Source organism: Erythrolamprus reginae, chromosome 9, assembly GCF_031021105.1.
Source record: "Erythrolamprus reginae isolate rEryReg1 chromosome 9, rEryReg1.hap1, whole genome shotgun sequence".
Taxonomy (NCBI): domain Eukaryota; kingdom Metazoa; phylum Chordata; class Lepidosauria; order Squamata; family Dipsadidae; genus Erythrolamprus; species Erythrolamprus reginae.
This window is the reverse complement of record NC_091958.1, coordinates 22,940,444-22,961,090: the sequence shown is the minus strand read 5'-3', so window position 1 is coordinate 22,961,090 and position 20,647 is coordinate 22,940,444. Positions and strand designations below refer to the sequence as shown.

Sequence of the window (20,647 nt, the reverse complement as noted above, 5' to 3'; positions counted from 1 at the left end):
GTTCTTTTGTAGGAAGTAGGATACCTGGATCAGGCAGGTGCAATCATAAAGTTGATTATTAGATATAGAAACTTTTTCCTTTCCTTCTTTCCTCTCTTCTCTGCTCAAGCAGGAGACCCTACATCATTTCTGACAGTCCAGCCTCTTCTTGAAAGCCTCCAGTGATAAAGCTCCCACAACTTCTGGAGGCAACTTCTGTTCCATAGGTTGATAGTTCTCAGTGTCAGAAAATTTCTCCTTATTTCCAGGTTGAATCTCTCCTTCAAGTTTCCATTCATTATTCCTTGTCTGGCCTTCAGGTGACATAGCATGGCATGGCATGGAATGGAATAGAATTCTTTATTCGCCCAGTATGATTGGACACACAAGGAATTTGTCTTTGGTGCATATGCTCTCAGTGCACATAAAAGAAAAGATACATTTGTTAAGAATCATGAGGTACAACACTTAATGATTGTAATATTCCACTGATTCCACTAGAAACAGAATACCCTACGAAAATAGACTAACAATCCTGGGTCTAGAAAGCTTAGAACTATGACGCCTAAAACACGTTTTAAGTATTGCACACAAGATCATATGCTGCAATGTCCTACCTGTCAGTGACTACTTCAGCTTCAACCGCAACAACACAAGAGCACGCAACAGATTCAAACTTAATATTAACTGCTACAAACTTGACTGTAAAAAATATGACTTTAACAATCGAGTTGTCGAAGTGTGGAACTCATTACTAGACTCAATAGTGTCAACCCCTAACCCCCCACATTTCTCCCTTAGACTATCCACGATTGACCTCTCCAGGTTCCTAAGAGGTCAGTAAGGGGCGTACATAAGTGCACCAGTGTGCCTTTTGTCCCTTGTCCAATTGTCTTTCCTTTATCTCATATATCATATATATTTTCTTCCTTTCATATATCTTCTCCTCTATTTTATATTTTTCTTTATATATATTACCTCATGTCTATTCTATATGTATTGTGTATTGGACAAAATAAATAAATAAATAAATGAAATAATAGCCAGGGTGGTGCAGCAGGTAGAGTGCTGTACTGCAGGCCACTAAAGCTGGCTGTAGTTCTGTAGGTCAGCAGTTCAAATCTCATCACCGGCTCAAGGTTGACTCTGCCTTCCATCCTTCCGAGGTGGGTAAAATGAGGACCTGGATTGTCGGGGCAATAGGCTGGTTCTGTTAAAAAGTGCTATTACCGTGTTTCCCCGAAAGTAAGACAGTGTCTTACTTTCTTTTTATCCCCAAAAGCCCCACTATGTCTTACTTTCGGGGTATGTCTTATATTGGAAAAAAATTGTCGAATTTTTTGTTTTAACCATAAAATTAACATTTATTAACAACCTGAACAGACGGAGGCGGCAGACGCGGTGACGTATGGAGGGGGGGTGGCGCAGAAGTGGGCAGGAGGCGGCGCTCATTAAGATCAGAGGAAGGTGGCAGACGCGGCGACGTATGGAGAGGGGGACGGCGCAGGCGTGGGCAGGAGGCGGCGCTCATTTGGATCAGATGGAGGCGGCAGACGCAGTGACGTATGGAGGGGGGCGACGCGGAAGTGGGCAGGAGGCGGCGCTCATTAAGATCAGAGGGAGGTGGCAGACGCGGCGACGTATGGAGAGGGGGACGACGCAGGCGTGGGCAGGAGGCGGCGCTCATTTGGATCAGATGGAGGCGGCAGATGCGGTGACGTATGGAGGGGGGCGGCGCGGACGTGGGCAGGAGGCGGCGTGCAGCTAGATGAGAGGGAGGCAGCAATACTCCCGTGTTTCCCCGAAAGTAAGACATATATTAGCCGACCCCCCTGAAACCCCCGATACGTCTTACAATCGGGGGTGTCTTACTATCGGGGAAACAGGGTACTAACATGTTGTGAGCCACCCTGAGTCTATAAGGAGAAGGGCAGCATTAAAAAAATTGAATGAATAAATAAATAAATAATAGGGGTCAAATTAGCAATTTGAGGAATTCTGGGAGTTGAAGTCCACAAGCCTTAAAGTTGCCAAGGTTGGAGACCCCTGCAATAAAAAAGCCACAAAATTCCACAAAAGGGGCATCTGGGAGATATCCTGCTTTTTATTTAGAGTTGGTGGAATGCATGAAGTAAAGGCATAGAAGATTATCCTTTTCTGCACAATTTTGTCTTTGCAAAGCTGGCTGAGAAATTCTGGGAGTTGAAGTCCACAAGCTTTAATGTTGCCAAGGTTGGGGACTCCTGGTTTATTGCACACGGTTGATTCCATCCCATGTTTTGATGATTGTCGTGACATGATTTTGGGGAAGAAGCAATGGGTGGAAGTTCATCATAAGAAGATCCAGCCTAGAACTAAGAAGAAATTTCATGACAGTGAGAGCAATTAATCAGTAGGATGGCTTGTCTTTTGGGACTGTAAATGGTCCATCACTGGAGATTTTATCAAATAAACTGGACAACCATTTAACTGGGATTATATAAGGTCCCCTACCTTGAGCAGGAGGTTGGATTAGAAGACCTCCAAAGTCCCTTCCAGCTCTATGATTCTATGGTTCTACGTCTCGATGGTTCTATGTTCTGTGTGGTAGGGTTCTAGGGTTCTGTGGCTCTAGGATTCTATATTCTAGGGTTCTATGTTCTAAGGTTCTAGGGTCCTAGAGTTCTAGGATTCTGCATTTCTATGATACTATGATTCTATGATACTATTATCAGAGCTTGCATTTGCGGAAGCTAGCCTGTTTGTGCCCAAGCAGGAAACCAGCCCATCAACCTAACCAGCCAGCCAGCCACAGACCAGTAGAAATGGAGTTGAAGTCTTCAATGAAACAGAACAGCAGTAGGAAGTTATGGAAAAATATATTGTACTTCTTTCTTCTACTACTACTATTGTCTATACTATACATACAATAAACTAGTATCTTACTAGTACCTTGCTACAACTATCTTAGTTCAATAACTCACAGGAACCAACTTGTACAGCATTTCAGCTTCTTCAAAGCATATTTGCACGAACAGCAACAGCATACAGCTAACAACAGTGAACAGACAGAGAGAGAGAGAGCAGGGAGCTCTTGCTTACTTAAATACTTTTTCACATAATTACTAGGTTGCTGCACGCTCAACTGCCTCTGAATGACTCAACATTCTTAACCTACCTTCTGCATTAGGATATTACCCAGGGATTTTTAATTCCTGACAACTATGGTTCTAGAGTTCTACAATCTTGATCCATATTTCTTTGACTGCTTGATTCTTAAAGAGTACCTGCAATATGTGCAGTATGGGCTTGCTATCAGTAGGGGTAAGGATGGCACACCGGCAGTGAAAATTGAGCTGCGCGCGCAGCTTTGCTTCTGCTGCAGGCACGTGCACGAGTCACAGCAAGATTTTGCTTCTGCACATGCCCAGGAAGCAAAATTTTGCAAGGGGATGTACATTTATTTATTTATTTATTTATTATTTATTTATTCATTTGTCCAATACACAAATACATAGGAAGAAAAATAGACATGTAGTAATATATATAAGGGTAAAAGTGAACTTAGAGGAGAGGATATATGAAAGAAAGAAAATATATATGATAAATGAGAGAAAGAAAAGACAATTGGACAGGGGACGAAAGGCACACCAGTGCACTTATGTACGCCCCTTACTGGCCTCTTAGGAACCTGGAGAGGTCAATCGTGGGGAGTCTAAGGGAGAAGTGTTGGGGGTTAGGGGTTGACACAATTGAGTCCGTTAATGAGTTCCAGGCTTCAATAACTCGATTGTTGAAATCATATTTTTTACAGTCAAATTTGGAGCGGTTCGTATTAAGTTTGAATCTGTTGCGTGCTCTTGTGTTGTTGCGGTTGAAGCTGAAGTAGTCATTGACCGGTAGGATGTTGCAGCATATGATCTTGTGGGCAATACTCAAATCGTGTTTTAGGCACCGTAGTTCTAGGCTTTCTAGGCCCAGGATTGTTAGTCTATTTTCGTAGGATATTCTGTTTCGAGTGGAAGAGTGAAGGGCATGAGGTTTCGGTGATGGTTTTGCTTCTATTTCTGCACAGAAGCAAAAAAAATTTGCCAAAATCTCAAGTGCATGGGTGTCCCCCTCATGGGATTTTGCCTCCTGCGCAGCAAAGTTGCGCGCACAGTGCACCAATAGCAGCAGAATCGGGAATCCACCCCTGAATATCTGTGCCTGTAGGCAGGGATCCTATGGCTTTTGTGAAGAAGGAATATATCGTGGTCCCTGGCACAGCTTTGTGCTGCAAATAGTGGAAGAGTGTTGGGTAAATACGACAGGACGGTGCTTTGCGATCAATACCGCAGAGCCTGTGCTAAAGATCGCGTTGCTGCAAGACCTTGTCCTTGAGGGGAGGGGCAGGGGAGGGAGGGAAGGAGGGACAGGCAACGGGCAAACAGGGAAGTGCACAACAAAAGGTTTGTGCCTGTGTGTACATGTGTTTCTGTGTAACCTCCTGCAAAGCCCTTTCAAACCAGTTATTATGGGGCCATGATGTTTTGCAAAGCTGTCTCTTGGGCTCCCGCAGAGAGCTGGGGAAGATCTCCTTTTTCACAAAGGAAATGATCAATAGATTTAGATTTATTTTTTCCTACTCCACAGAAGATAGAAAGGGATGGAGGGATGAGGCTGGGAAGGAAAATGAAAGGTGCTCCCATAACAACCCGTGGCCCAAAAACAACTAGTATCTACATTTTTAGAAAGGTCTTTCAATATTTTATATTTTAAGTTTGACACTCATTCGAAGAGTTTACTGGGGAATGGGATGCAGCCAGTGAATCCTTTTTTTTTTCCTTGGAAACTTTTTTAAAAAATTTCAACAATCTATACATTAATCCATACATTATTTATTAGTCTTCGGAGAGAGGCGGCATACAAATCTAAATAATAATAATAGTAATAATAATAATAATAATAATAATAATAATAATAATAATAGTAGTAATAGTAGTAATAATAGTAATAATAATAGTAATAATAATAGTAGTAGTAGTAGTAATAGTAGTAATAATAGTAATAATAATAGTAATAATAATAATAGTAGTAGTAATAGTAATAGTAGTAATAATAGTAATAATAATAGTAATAATAATAATAGTAGTAGTAGTAGTAATAGTAGTAATAATAGTAATAATAATAGTAATAATAATAATAATAATAATAATAATAATCCATATATATTTAGGTGTTACAATATTGCAATGAATATATAAGGGAGCCCCTCCCTTATGAAACCAGGTTGCAATGCCTTGGTCTCTTCAGCCTTGGTCAAGTCACCCCAACTTGATCGAAGTGTCTAAAATCATGCATGGGATAGAAAAGGTGGATAGAGGAAAATTATTTTTTCTATCACACAATACTAGGACGAGGGGGCACTCCCTAGGTAAGAAAGTGAGGACAAATCAAGGGAAATATTTCTTCACCCAGAGGGTCGTTGGTTTATGGAATTCACTTCCAGAAGAGGCCGTGACAGCTGTCAGCCTGGATAGCTTCAAGGCAGGATTAGACAGATTCATGGATGCCAAGTGTATCAGTGGTTATTGAAACAGAGGTCCATGTCCCGCTTCTATGTTGGTTGAGGCAAGCAGGATTCCCTTGAGTACCATTTGTTGGGGGTCAAGGGAAAGGGACGGTTCTGCCTTCTCTTTCTGCTCAAGATCCCCATGGACAATTGGTGGGCCACTGTGGGACACAGAATGCTTGACTCGATGGGCTTTGGGCTGATTCAGCATGGCTCTTCTTAGGTTCTTATGTTCTTATGTACTTGCACATTTTAATCAATTATTCATACATTCCTTATATATAAGACAATTTATTCCAGGTATATTTTCCTAAAATTATATTGCTTCTGCACATGCACAGAAGCCAAATCTTGTGTGGGGGTATGCGTCCATGCATCAGGGTCACGCAGTTGCATGCGCATCCTGCAATTTCCTACTGGGACTGCGCACCGGACCGCATAACCAGCAGCCCATTACTGCTCATGGCCACGGAGCTCTCAAGCTGCCCGGCAACCATCAGGGAAGCACGTTGGGTAAATGGAAGAGGCTGGTGGCTGGAAAAGGACAACTGTGCCAGTTGGGAGAGGGGTCTTCTTAACCTGTGGACCCCATGACTGCAAAGGTTGGGCTGCGTTGAGCCAGCCACAGGAGAAGAATGCATAGAAGGCAGACAATGGAAAGAAACCGCTTGCTGTTGACCAAAGCAGGATGGGGATTAGGGGATTGTTTGCCTGCTTGAACAGAGCTTAACAATAGGGAAAGAACGATGGCCTCAAGTCAAGAGCCCCTCAGGATGACTTCACGGTCAAAGGACAGGAGGGCTTGGCTGACTTCTGGGAGGCTTTGGAGTTTTTGTCCTCTGGCAACATCCATTGGAGAGAGGGGTGATCTCCCATCTCAATATGAGGTTTTCTGTGTCATCTCTTCTCTTCCTCCCTCTCCTCTCTTCCCCGACCCTACTCTTTTCTAACACTGATGATGTTACCTAGTTTGGGTAATGAAACGTCTGCAAGAAAACCACCAATCTCAGAGACCACCAAGGACCCCACTGTTCTCTTCCTCTTCCTCATTCCCTCTTTTCCTCCAGCTCTTCTCGTCTGCCCCCTCCTCCCTCCCTCCCTCCTCCCCAGCCCCACTCTTTTCTAACACTGATGATGTTACCTAGTTTGGGTAATGAAACGTCTGCAAGAAAACCACCAATCTCAGAGACCACCAAGGACCCCAGAGTTTTCCTCCTCCTCCTCGTTCCCACTCATCTTCCCTCCTCCTCTCTTCCTCCCGCTCCTCCTCCCCAGCCCCACTTTTTTCCAGCACTAAAGATGTTAAACCACGGAGCCAGGGCTGGATTGTTAGCACCACCCGCTGCCGGTGCGCTGTGCACGCAGCTTCATTTGTTGCGCACATATGCACACGCGCCCTCAGCATGATTTGCTTCTGTGCCTGCTGAAATCTCATGTGGGGATGCGCACGCCAGATTTTGGAAATTTTTTGCTTCCATGCACAGAAGCAAAAAAAATGCTGAACTCTCGTGCACACGCGCGTCCCCTCGTGAGATTTGCCTTCTGCGCATGCACACAAAGCAAAACTATGAAAAATGGAAGAAAAAAGACAGCGGCACCCATAGGATTGGCACTGGTGGCAGCCGCACACAAATTGTGGCTGCTTCTGGTGTGCTGTCCCCTACCCTACCAGTAGCAACCCACTACTGCACGTAGCAATTCACTATACCCTTCTTCTATTCCTATATCTCTTCTTCTATTCTTTCATTGATATATTTTATTCCTATATCTTCTATTCTTTCTTAGATATATTTTACTATGAGTATATCCTCTATAATCTTCATTATGTATTTTACTATGTGTATACCCACTAAAACCCTCATTATGTAATGGACAAAGTTAATAAATAAAGAAATAAAGAAATAAAGTAAGTAAGTAAGTAAGTAAGTAAGTTAATCAGTCTGCCTTCCATAACCTGGCGCAGTCTAGAGAGATTCCTGATATCAACAACTTTTGCCAAACATATCCGAAGGTTAATATCAGGTTAAGGGAATTTTATTTAAATCATAAACAAACCACCACCAAAATCAGAAACAGCCCAAATGGGTAGACGAAGGGGGGGCTGGAACAGAGAACTGTTGAAACTGTAGTGCTTTGTTTTTATATTTTTCATTATTTATAGGTGCATGTCTATATGGATGCAAATTTAATGAGGATCCGCATTCTTTGTTCTATTTAATAGCAGCTACTTAATTCTGCAGAGGGTTTGAGGCATCTGCTGTACTAGCCTCTGTTAGGGATGAGCTATCTTTTATTTGTAATTGTCCTGGTCCTTCCATTCATATTCTGAAATCCAGAAGGGCTCAGTTTGATGTTTTAAAGGAAATGAGTGGAAGAACCTGCAGGTGGAGTCCAAAGAGGAACAAGCCTAGAGTTTCTACATAGCCACAAATGGACTGGTTAGTAATGAATGAACTTCATGGCACAACTTCAGATGTTGTGGGTGCTTCATCACTGGAGGTTTTTAAGAACAGGCTGGTCAGTCACTTATCTGAAATACTATAGCTCCGTGATGGCAAATGATGCATAAGTTGCATGCACATACGCATGCGCTCCAATTTTGGCACTCGGTGCGGAAAAGGTTAGCCATCACTGGTATAGGTTCTCCTGCTTGAGCAGGGGGCTGGACTAGAAGACCTCCAAGGTCCCTTCCAACTCTATCCTGATTCAATGTGGGGGAAACTCCCTTGGGTGGTTGGCTAGACTGGAAACTCAAAGCAACATCCTCCCCTTGAAAAGGAAGTGATAGATCATTTCTACAATGTGCCAAGTTAAAGTGATTGCTTGAAATCAATCCCTCAACGTCAAGCTTCAAGGAGGTGATTTCTAGTATTCTTTTCCCTTCCCTCCTTCACATCAATGGCCCTGGTTTTTACATCTAGGTAGAAACTCTCTCTGAACAATACTGATTGCTTAAACCAAGCGTTGGGTGTGGTTTTTAGCCTAACATAAGAAGTCCTGTTCACTCTTTGCTTCTTTTGTTGTTTGCCCCACGGACTTAATCTTCGTTCCTTAGATAAGATCTTAAAAACAAAAGAACAGTTTTATTGTTCCATTGTGATATTACTGATCCCTAGTGCATTCTAGGAGAGTCTTCTACGGCCTTAATTTCACTTTTTAGAATTGAGTTGAGTGGCAATAAAATAACTCCCTCTCCAATGCCTTTCAGGGCTTGTCCCATTTTCAGCCCCCCAAACGGAGGTGGTTCACGGATTTAGGAATATATTAAATCTGTGCCCACACCTTCTGTGTCTTCTGTTGACAGGGTCTACCTTTGCTCAGACAAGAAACAGTGTTCAAAACCAAATTTTGGTGTCTGTCTAAACCAGTGTGGGCAAACCTATGGCACCGGTGCCACAGGTGGCACGCTGAGCTATCCCTAGCTCAGCTCCAACATGCATGTGTGTGTTGGCCAGCTAATTTTTGGCTTTCACAGAGGCTCTGAGAGGGTGTTTTTGGCTTCCAGAGAGCCTCCAGGGGAATGGGGGAGGGTGTTTTTACCCTCCCCTGGCTCCAGGGATGCCTTTGGAGCCTGGGGAGGGCAAAACATGAGCCTACTGGGCTCACCAGAAGTTAGGAAACAGGACATTTCTGGCCTCCAGAAGGCCTCCGGGGGTTGGGGAAGCTGTTTCGCCTTGCCCAGGCATTGAATTATCGGTGTGGATATTCGCACATGCATGATAGTGCACGCACATGCTCTTTCGGCACCCAGTGGAAAAAAGGTTCACCATCACTGGGTCTAAACATTTCACACTCTGTTGAGTATACAGCAGCAACGTACAGGGAGCAACATTTAAAACAAGGCGAGGCACAAACCTTTTGCAGCTGAGTGGCATAAAATACGTGCTGTAGTAGCATAAGGAGTGTAACACAAGGAGTTGCTTTGCCGAAAATGCAGCGGGGGAAGACAGGTGCTGGCCTTGCGCCAGGCTCCGACTGGCTGAACATGTCACACGGCTTCCCACTAAATGGCCAGAATCCTGTTTAACTGGTTTCTAAAGAGGCTGTGGCTCCATTCGGTTGTCTCCTCTGGGCTCCAGCATCTAAGTTAAACTTTTTTTTTTTTGTTAAACAGGGCTGCTTCTTGACAAATGTAAGGAATGTTGTGGGTGATGTTTGGTTTGCACTAGTCACACCTCAGTTGAAGGCAGCAGGTTGGGGAAATGTTTTAATGTCCTCAACTTGGTTTAATGTCCTCAACTTGCATCCCTTCATTGGTTATGAAGGGCTGCAAAAAATGTTACTGCCACGCTGTGGGTGTGGCTTATTTTGTGGGTGTGGCTTGCCCGTCATGTGACCAGGTGGGAGTGGCTTGACGATCATGCTCTTCTCCAAAGCACCTGAAGGCAGGACAAGAAACAATGGATGGAAACTAACCAAAGAAAGAAACAATCTGGAATTCAGGAGAAACTTCCTAACAGTGAGGACAACTAACCAGTAGAACTGCTTGTCTTTGTAAATTGTAGATTTTCTGTCACTGGAGGTTTTTAAGAAAACATTGAACAGTCACTTATCTCTGGATCTAGCTATCTCTGGAGATCTGTGCTGCCCCCAACCCTACTGGCCTTCCAGAAAGCTCTGAAGACCTAGCTTTGCCAGCAGGCCTGGGGCCATTGATCAAATGATATATCGTCTAGATCTGGCCACAAAAGATACACATGGTTTTACTACGGGTTGTAATTTATTTATTTTTTAATTGTTCTTTTTCGGTGCTGCTCTCTTTGTTGTGAGCTGCCCAAAGTCCTTAGGGAGTTGGGTGGCATATAAATTCCGAGTCTACGGAAAGGGGCGGCATACAAATCTAATAAATAAATAAACAAACAAACAAACAAAGAAATGAAATGAACGAATAAATAAATAATATCTGAAGTAGTATAGTGTCAGTGAACCAGCTAGCATCTGAGAAATAAATTCAAATCCACTGCTGTATAAACAACAGAAAGTTCCATTTACTACTATTACTACTACTACTAATAATAATAATTTATTAGATTTGTATGCTGCTCCTCTCCGCAGACTATTATCAGAGCTATGTCTGGATTCTAGTCGTGATAATACTAGCACTGAATTTCACTTCCGTGATTTATTAGGTTAAAGTTCATTTCTACAACCCCACACCCACAAGTGCATCACATGTACCAATCCGGGGAAGGGAATGCTAGCTTCTCCTTGTACAGTCGATCTATGGCTCTGCACAAAGAATGTGCTGTAGTGCCAACGTCTCTCTATCTCTCACTCCTCCCATCACCCTATCGTTGTTATTCTGTCAGGAGGCCTGACAATAGGTTTTCCTGCTTCAACAGGGGGCTGGACTAGAAGGTCTCCAAAGTCCCTTCTGGAATCCTTCCCTTCCCTCCCCTTCCCTCCCCTTCCCTTCCTTTCCCTTTCCTTCCTTTCCCTTTCCCTTCTTTCCTTCCCTTCTCGTCCCTTCCCTTTCCCTTCCACAATATTTATTTATTTTTATTTATTTATTTATTTTGTCCAATACACAATGAGGGTTTTAGTGGGTATATATCCATATACACATAGTAAAATACATGAAGAAGGTTATAGAGGAGATACTCATAGTAAAATACAGTGATACCTTGTCTTACAAACTTAATTGGTTCCAGGACGAGGTTCTTAAGGTGAAAAGTTTGTAAGATGAAACTATGTTTCCCATAGGAATCAATGGAAAAGCGATTAATGTGTGCAAGCCGAAAATTCACCCCTTTTGCCAGCCAAAGCGCCCGTTTTTGCGCTGCTGGGGTTCCCCTGAGGCTCCCCTCCATGGGAAACCCCACCTCTGGACTTCTGTGTTTTTGCAATGCTGCAGGGGAATCCCAGCATCTCAAAAATGAGTGCTTTGCTGGCAACGGAAGTCCGGAGGTGGGGTTTCCCAGCGAAGGGATCATCAGTGAAATCACAGCATCACAAAAACACCAAAGCCCTCGAAACCCCACCTCCGGACCTCTGTGTTTTTGCACTGCTGGGATTTCCCTGAGGCTCCCCTCACTGGAAAATCCCACCTCCAGACTTCCGTTGCCAGCAAAGCGCCAATTTTTGCACTGCTGGGATTCCCCTGCTGGGATTCCCCCGAAGCGTCACAAAAACACGGAAGTCCGGAGGTGCGGTTTCCCAGTGGCGGCAGTGGGTTTGTAAGGTGAAAATAGTTTGTAAGATGAGGCAAAAAAATCTTAAACCCCGGGTTTGTATCTCGAAAAGTTTGTATGACGAGGCGTTTGTAAGATGAGGTATCACTGTATATCTAAGAAATAATAGAAAAGAAGATATAGTAATAGAACATATCAATGAAAGAATAGAAGAAGAGATATAGGAATAGAAGAAAGGTATAGGAGATATAGGAGAGCAATAGGACAGGGGACGGAAGGCACTCTAGTGCACTTGTACTCGCCCCTTACTGACCTCTTAGGAATCTGGATAGGTCAACCGTAGATAATCTAAGGGTAAAGTGTTGGGGGTTTGGGGATGACACTATGGAATCTGGTAATGAGTTCCACGCTTTGACAACTCGGTTACTGAAGTCATATTTTTTACAGTCAAGTTTGGAGCAGTTAATATTAAGTTTAAATCTGTTGTGTGCTCTTGTGTTGTTGTGGTTGAAGCTGAAGTAGTCGCCGACAGGCAGGACGTTGCAGCATATGATCTTGTGGGCAATACTTAGATCATGTTTAAGGCGTCTTAGTTCTAAACTTTCTAGGCCCAGGATTGAAAGTCTAGTCTCGTAGGGTATTCTATTTCGAGTGGAGGAGTGAAGGGCTCTTCTGGTAAAGTATCTTTGGACATTTTCAAGTTCTTAAACGTAAGTAGAACACAGCAGAAGAACAAAAATAACGATGGTCACCTTTGTACAACCCAGAGGTCTCTGGGATGACCTTCTCTATGTTGCAACCTATTTTTCTGTTTTGATTTTTTTTAAAAGAACACTGGTTATCAGAGACTGCAGACTTTCACTTCAATATTACCTCTCGGGTGAATTCCTTCTATGAATAATCTGGGAAGTAGCAAAAAGGGAAGGAAAGGAGGTGTTGCGTGAGGCTTTCTGAAGAAAATTTAAAAACACAACTGAAGTCGCAATGTAAAATTATAATGCAACCTAACTTACACAGAGAATCCTCGGCAAGAACTATTTGTTTAGTGACCAAAGCACCGAGAAAGGGGGAGTTATAATTGCTCCTCTCACTTACGACTATTGCAGTGCCCCCAAAGTCAGGTGATCAAAATTTGGGAACCGGGCTCTGCCTGCCACTTCTGGTACATGTGCATAAGTTCCTCATCATGGCTATAAGGTTTCCTGCCTAAGCAGGGGATTGGACTAGAAGACCTCCAGGGTCCCTTCCAACTCTGTTATCCTATCCTAAACTATTGAACAGAGTTTGATAGTGTGCAAACCAGGATAATGAGTGAAAAAGAAAAGTTTTAAGAACACAATAGGATGGAAATAAGACGGGGAAGAATTTCAAGATTTTTTCTCTGCTGTGGCCCTGTGTCAGATTGACAGTAGTGGCTAATGTTTTCATTCTACTTTCCGCAAATTTCGCTAAGCCATTCTGTGTCTTCACATCCTCCTCAAAATACATTTATAGATAAGAAAATTAATTAAAGTTATAGAAACCATAAACTATAAATAATAGAGTTAAGTTTAATAAGAATATAGAGTGTGAGTGTTATATTTCTGAATCGATCTGATTATAGTTAGACTTTTTTTTTGTATTAGTTAGACTTCTATGATAAGCGGAGCAATGGTAGCTCCTTGAATGTTGAATGTTATTTGTCTTTGTATGTCTAATGAAAAATAATAAAAAAATATTTTAAAAAACAAAACAAAAACAAAATACATTCACCCTTCATTCAACTACAGTGTTCCCTCGCCACTTTGCGGTTCACCTTTCGCGGGCTTGGTGCATTGCGGGTTTTTATATATTAGAATAGAAGAGAAGAGAAGAGAATTTTATTGGCCAAGTGTGATTGGACACACAAGGAATTTGTCTTGGTGCATATGCTCTCAGTGTACATAAAAGAAAAAGATACATTTGTCAAGAATCATGTGGTACAACACTTAACGATTGTCATAGGGCTCAATAAGCAATGAATATTTTATATTTTTATATTATATTTTATACATGCACAGTCAGGGGCTCGCGGTGTCTGCCGGAGCCGGCGGTGGGGTTCCACTGCAGATGAGTGGCTGGGTGGGGGAGGAGGCCTTGGCGGCTGGGATTCTAGGGCTGCCCGGAGGTCAGGAGGCTGTGGCAGAGCCGAGGGGGAAGCGTAAGGCTCACCATCCTGAGTCTCGGTGGCTTGTCTGCTCTGGATGGGATGAGGGGAAGCAAAATCCCTACTTTGCGGATTTTCGTTTATTGTGGGTGGTGCTGGAACATAACACCCGCAATAAACGAGGGATTACTGTATTCTCAAAGTGCCAATTTCATTATCGCCAAGGAGGATAAGGGCTATATTTGGAATGGATACTGAGACCCAAAATAATGGGGGGGGTTTGTCTTGCTCTGCTTCTACATGGAGAGCAGTGATGGGCTCCTACGGGTACAGTCAGGTATACAGAACCGGTAGAAAAATTTTGAATTTTTCTCTATTTTTCCTTTCTGGCCTCTGGGTATGTTTTTCCTATCGCAGTAAATGAGGTTGAATGTGTATAATTTTAGAAGAGCCGTGCGTTTATGTGTTTGTGTGCATACACGTGTACTTTATATAGTAGATAATGTATATTTTTGTGTTCCTGTGTGTAATATGTATGTACCTATATGGCATATATACATAGAATTAAATAATATATTTTGGATGTTGAGTAATGGTAAATAGATAGGGAAATTGTATCTCTTTGAGGCGAGGAGAGGCCAGGCACCCTAACCCTAACCCAAACCCTTGACATGAGTGACATCAAGTTGGCCACCTGTAAGCCAGTCACATGACCTTTAAGCCACCCCGGTCACATGATCAACAAGCCACTCCTACCTGGTCATATGGCTGGCAAGCCACACCCACAAAATAAGGCACGCCCACAGTGTGGTAGTAAAAACATTTGCAGCCCTTCACTGATGGAGAGGTCTTGAAAGACATTCTGAGAATCTAGGCATTTGTTCAGTCCTGATTTAAGTATCTTTTCCTGACAGTGAGAACAATTAACCAAACAACCATTTTTTTCTGGAATAGTTTAGAGTTTTCTGCTCAAATAAAAAGTTGTACTAGAAGACCACCAAGGTCTTTTTCAACTCTGTTATTCTGTGTTCTGCTTGAATTCTCTCTATCCTAATTCAAACATACTGTAAAAATCTTCCAAAGTTGCTTATTTAAGCAATGTATCTTCTTGGGAGGAAAAAACAACACCTTAATACTAGTTATGAATATTTTTTTAAAAAAACAGATGTCGCTCCCAGATTCAGTTTTGTTGCATGAAAATAGCATTTCAGATACAACAAATACCGCCCTCCTCCTTATCACTTTCCATTCTGTGCCAGGGCTCAAATAATACTCCTATACACACCCACAAAATAAACTCCAAGGAAATGCAAGAGCTCAAATTGAGTCAATATTGGCATCCAGACCATTTCTCGGATGGAAGATTGCTGAATTTCAATGCTTTTGCCACGAGGCAGGCATGCAAGGTGCCCTTTAAAAGTTGTACATAAGCTTCAAGTTGATTTGTTTCCTTGTGTGAATTATTTGGGCCTTACTTTTCCAACAGTTCAGGGCTCCAGACCATTTCTAAAGTCAAACCTGCAATTATGACAAGGCAATAATAAAACTGCTCATATCTTAGGTCCCACAGAGTTGGCCTTCTCCGGGTCTCGTCGACTAAACAATGTTGTTTGGCGGGTCCCAAGGGAAGAGCCTTCTCTGTGGCGGCCCCGACCCTCTGGAACCAGCTCCCCCCTAAGATTAGAACTGCCCCGACCCTCCTTGCCTTTCGTAAACTCCTTAAAACCCACCTCTGTCGTCAGGCATGGGGGAACTGATATAACTTCCCCAGGCCTATATTGTTTATGTATGGTATGTTGTGTGTATGTTTTTTTAAATTATGGGGTTTTAGTTTTAATTATTAGATTTGTATTCTACATTGTTTTTTCTATTACTGTTGTGAGCCGCCCCGAGTCTACAGAGAGGGACGGCATACAAATTTAATAAATAAATAAAATAAATAAATATCTGAAATCAGAAAGAAAGGAAGGAAGGAAAGAAAAAATATTGGGAAAGGTTGATTTTCTTGATTCTATCCAGAAGCTACCATCTATAAAGAAGCCTTAATGTAATACTAGGCAAAAGGGTCCATTTAAAATAATAGAAAACACTTGGGTTTTAGGTTTTGTTCTCCAAGCTTGTTTCAATTTAGTTTCTGAATATTTCTTTACCAGATTAGGTAACATCAGGTAAGAGACAGATACAGTGTACTCCAAAAAAATACAGTAGGTTGGAGACTTGTTAAGTGTGAATGTTTTCTCTTCCTTTTTCAGTTCAGCCAACTGGTTTCCAATGATCTGAAGGTTCTAGGAAGGACCTCGTACACTTTCTGCACCGATGGCCAACCCCTTATTCGACAAGTTCTCCATCCAGAAGCATCCAAAAAGGTAAGCTACTAATGGGATCCTGGCTAGGATTCAGGACAACATCTTGGATCTACTCCAAGGACTCAAATTTATTTTCTGCTCGGAATCCTGGTACCTTTCATATCTGAAGCTACAATGCAGTGAAACTGCCATGGCTAATGAACGTAATAACTTGAAAATGTTGGGCTTCTGATGACAATGCATCTTCTTTCTTCAAGTTTTATTTTGGAAGCATCTTTGGGAAATCAACATTCGAGTTCAACCTTTCTTTATTTAAAAAAAAAAATCCTCTGCATCAGGGCTCCCCAACCTGAAGAACTATGGGAGATGAAGTCCACAAGTCTTAAAGTTGCCAAGGTTGGAGACCCCTGCTCTACATCAGTTTATCTCAATTTTGGCAGTTTCGAAGATGGGTGGATTTCAGCTCCCAGCTGGCTGGGGAATTCTGGGAGTTGAAGTCCACACATCTTCAAAACTGCCAAGGTTAAGAGACACTTCTCTCCATTTTACCAATTAGACACAAGAACTCTCAAGTTGATTAAATGAGCCAGCAGTGTGCAGCGGCAGCTAAAAAAGCTAATGCAATCCTAAATTGTGTGAATAGAGAGATATAATCTAGGATTAGGAAGGTACTAATACCACTCTATAAAGCCTTAGCTAGACCACACCAATAGTACTGCATCCAATTTTGGTCACCACACTACAAAAAAGACATTGAAACTCCAGAGAAAGTGCAGAGGAGAGCAACCTGGATGTTTAGGAGACTGGAGACTATAACATACGAAGAGCGGTTGCAGGAACTGGGCTTGGCCAGTTTGGCAAAGAGAAGGATGAGGGATAACATGATAGTAGTGTTCCAATACTTGAGGGGCTACCACACAGAAGAGGGTGCCAGGCTGTTTTCCAAAGCACCAGAAGGCCAGACAAGGAATAATGGATGGAAACTGAACAAGCAGAGATTCAACCTGGAACTAAGGAGGAACTTTCTGGTGGTGAAAGCTATCACCCAGTGGAACAGCTTGCCTGCGGATGTTGTGGGAGCTCTGACACTTGAGACTTTCAAGAGGAGATTGGACGGTCATTTGTCTGAAATGGTGTTGGGACTCCTGCTTGAGCGCAGGGGGTTGGACTAGATGACCTACAAGGTCCCTTCCAGCTCTAGTAATCTAATAAATTAAGTTCTTTAAATCATACAAACAACATACTACAAAAAATACACTCTTGACCAGGGGTCTCCAAACTTGGCAACTTTAAGACTTGTGGACTGTGAATTCTGGGAGTTGAAGTCCACAAGTCTTAAAGTGGCCAAGTTTGAAGACCTCTGCCCTCGACTCTTTTCTAAACTAGGACAAGATCATGTCATCTTCAGGTCAAACTGAAGAAGTCCTTGTGACTTATGCAGATCATAAATCAAGGAAACAACACATCTGAGGTTTATTATTTCCTTCTTCTGGAGATAGGATTTATTTTTTCAGCTTTCCTGTGTGGTTCATAGCCACAGGATATCCTGATAGCCCTCAGTAGCATTTGATCAGGACTGAAAATGTTTCAAAATTACACAAGCACAGACACATTGATAATATGTATAATTAAGAATATGTATAAATAAGAACTCTACCCAGGGTGGGTGGGTGGATGGATGGATGGATGGAGAAAGAAAGAGAAAGAAAGAAAGAAAGAAAGAAAGAAAGAAAGAAAGAAAGAAAGAAAGAAAAAAAAAGAAAAAAGAAAGAAAGAAAAAGAAAGAAAGAAATGCAAGGTACATCTAGTTTTCTAATCCGAGGGTGGGACGAGAACTCATCGTCTCCATCTTCTTAATATGGTGCTTCAACTACTAGATTCAACTGGCTCTAAATATTCATGATCTCCTTTTTATGTTACGCCTCCCCTCCCCATTACAGAATCTTCTGCTGTCTGACTGCTTTTATTCATTTTATGATCTACGGAAAGAATTCCATGACTACTATCCCAGCTCAGCCCCCGTGAAGGATCAAACTATACAATCTATGGCAGAATGTATCCTTTGCAAAGTTTCTGCTAAAGTTGTGCCATAAATGAAGTGGGATGCTGACCTTCCAGATGTTGTCAATGGACCATTCTCAACAGCCTTCATCTTTGGCTAGAGTATTTGGGTTGCTAGGAGAGTTGCAATTCTTTAATTTTATTTATTTATTTATTTATTTGTTTGTTTATTTTGTCAAACACATATTGATAGTATACAAAGATAACAATGTTTATATACATGATACTAGTAAGAGAGAAACATTAAGACAGGGGACAGAAGGCACACTGATGCACTTATGATATTTATATTTATTTATATGCACTTATTATAATATCCAATCTACGCCAATTTCTCCATTTCTCACTTTTCTAGCCCGGGGATATTTTGAATTATGAATTAAGGGCTTTAATTGGGTGCTATCATGTCTTAATCCAAGTCTCTCAAAATGCTCCTGTTGGAAGGAAGAGCAGGGGGATTCATCACTTAGGCAAGAAAAATCAAATGTACAACTACAGATTGCTTGGCTCAATAGCAGTAACTACGAGCAGGATCCTGGAATCCTAGTGGACAATCACTTAAATATGAGCTAGCAGTGTACAGCAGCTACCAAAAAAAAGAAAAAGGCAACACAGTCTTAGTTTGCATTAGCAGAGGGATAGAATCAAGATCATGTGCAGTTCTAGCACCGGTTTGTAAAGCCTTAACACTTAGAATACTGTATCCAGTTTTGACTACAATATTAAAAAGATGTTGAGACTCTGCAAAAGAGTGCAGGAAAGAGTAATAAAGATGACTAGTGGGATGGTAGTTGGACCATATGAAGAACAGCTGGAGAAATTGGGTGGGGGATGTCTAGTCTAGAGAAAAGAAGTAGTAGAAACATAGAAACATAGAAACATAGTAGGAGTGACATGATACACTGTTCTAATATTGGAGGGGCTGCCACAAAGAAGAAGGGGTTAATGTTCCTAAGGGACAGAACACAAGACAAGAAGCAATGGGTGGAAACTAATCAAGGAAAGAACCAACCTAAAATTAAGGAGAAATTTCCTGACCATGAAAGCAATTAAACAGTGGAACGACTTGCCTCCTGAAGTCGTGGGTGTTCCATCTATGGAGGCTTTTAAGGAGAGACTGGACTGCCACTTGTCTGAAATGGTACTATAGGGTTGGACTAGAAGACTTTGCAAGTCTCTTCCAACTCTATTATTCCGTTATTTGTTATAAGGATGAAATTGGATCTAAGCATCTAAACATGCAGATAAATGCAACAGTATCTAAGGAAGCCTGAGCCCACATAATCTTTTACCGTCAGCGGAAATCGTTTTATTAAAAAAAGAAAGCTTAGATATGCATAAAATATTCATATCTTTAGTTGAGTAAGATCACCAGCAATCTCTTTAACTTTGCAACTCCTGGAACTGTAGAAAGCTAGGAGCGCTCTGAAATGAAAGTTTCCTAGCTATATTAAGTCAGGAGGATCCTATTTTTCCAAGGAGCGAAACCAAAGCCAGAGAAAATAATTCCATAGGGACCCTAGTCAGTGAAGATGAGGTATCCAGGGTCCAAACCAAAAGCATCCCTATTTATTTCATTTATCAAATTTATTGGCCCTAAGAACTTCTCACGGTTCATAAGCATCTCTGCGAGCGATGAAATCCTTCCGTGATCATTTCTTAAACTTATCGCCCAGATATTGGCTATGGGATAGATGAAAGCGAGGAGGATTTTGGAGTATGGCAAGTGAAAGCCATGGTAGCCATTATTTTCAGCATGCTTCCGGATACACACAGTAAGTGAAAAGCCGAGACTCCTTCTGGGCCTGTTTTTCTCCTCCATCACAGAAGCATCCTCTCTCTCTCCTTGCTGCTTTTCCAGGCTCTTGACTTCTCCATCTTGGTCTGTTTCAGATCACAGGTTTACCACCCCAGAAACAGTGAAGTACAAATATGAAACGGGACCATGGTAAGTGCAAAGGAAACATTCCCAGGCATCTCAACATCTGTAGAAAATCCAAAGTTTGAGTCCTTAGTCATCTCCCCCCCACCGCCGCCTTGCTATCTTTATATTTGATTTTCTCCCCAGGGGTTCCTATGTGCCAAACAAGATAAACATACCATTTTGGAGAGACAATAAGAAGGGTGACCTTGAGAGAAATATGCAAAGAATCTAGGCCAGGGATCCCCAACCCTGGCAACTTTAAAACTCGTGGACTTCAATTTCCAGAATTCTCAAGACAGTTACGCTGGCTGGAGAATTTTGGGAGTTAATTAATTAATTAATTAATTAATTAATTAATTAATTAATTAATTAATTAATTAATCTAATTTATATGCCACCCAACTCCTCAAGGATTCTGGGTTGAAGTCCATAAGCCTTAAAGTTGCCAAGTTTGAAGACGTCTCATTTAGACTATGAGGCTGAAGTATTCTTTACGTTCTGGGGTGGAAAGATAATAACCTAAAAGCAGTTGAGGCAAAGATCTCTCTGATGGGTGGGAGACTTAAAGCACTGTCAGATTTTCAAGTT

The 20,647-nt window shown here is 41.9% G+C and overlaps 1 protein-coding gene across 3 annotated transcripts in view; it reads left to right on the top strand.

Annotated features, from left to right (window-relative positions):
• The window catches only part of ESRP2 (epithelial splicing regulatory protein 2), an 80,607-nt gene that overhangs the window by 22,133 nt on the left and 37,827 nt on the right, over positions 1-20,647 (top strand). For all 3 annotated transcript variants that reach the window (XR_011559822.1, XM_070760463.1, XM_070760464.1), the window contains exons 4-7: positions 16,021-16,134; positions 18,015-18,129; positions 19,812-19,910; positions 20,029-20,083. Coding sequence is in view for 2 of the 3 variants with exons in the window: in XM_070760463.1 (XP_070616564.1) it covers positions 16,021-16,134; positions 18,015-18,129; positions 19,812-19,910; positions 20,029-20,083 (383 nt within the window). In the remaining variant the exon portion in view is untranslated. The remainder of the gene's footprint in view (positions 1-16,020; positions 16,135-18,014; positions 18,130-19,811; positions 19,911-20,028; positions 20,084-20,647) is intronic.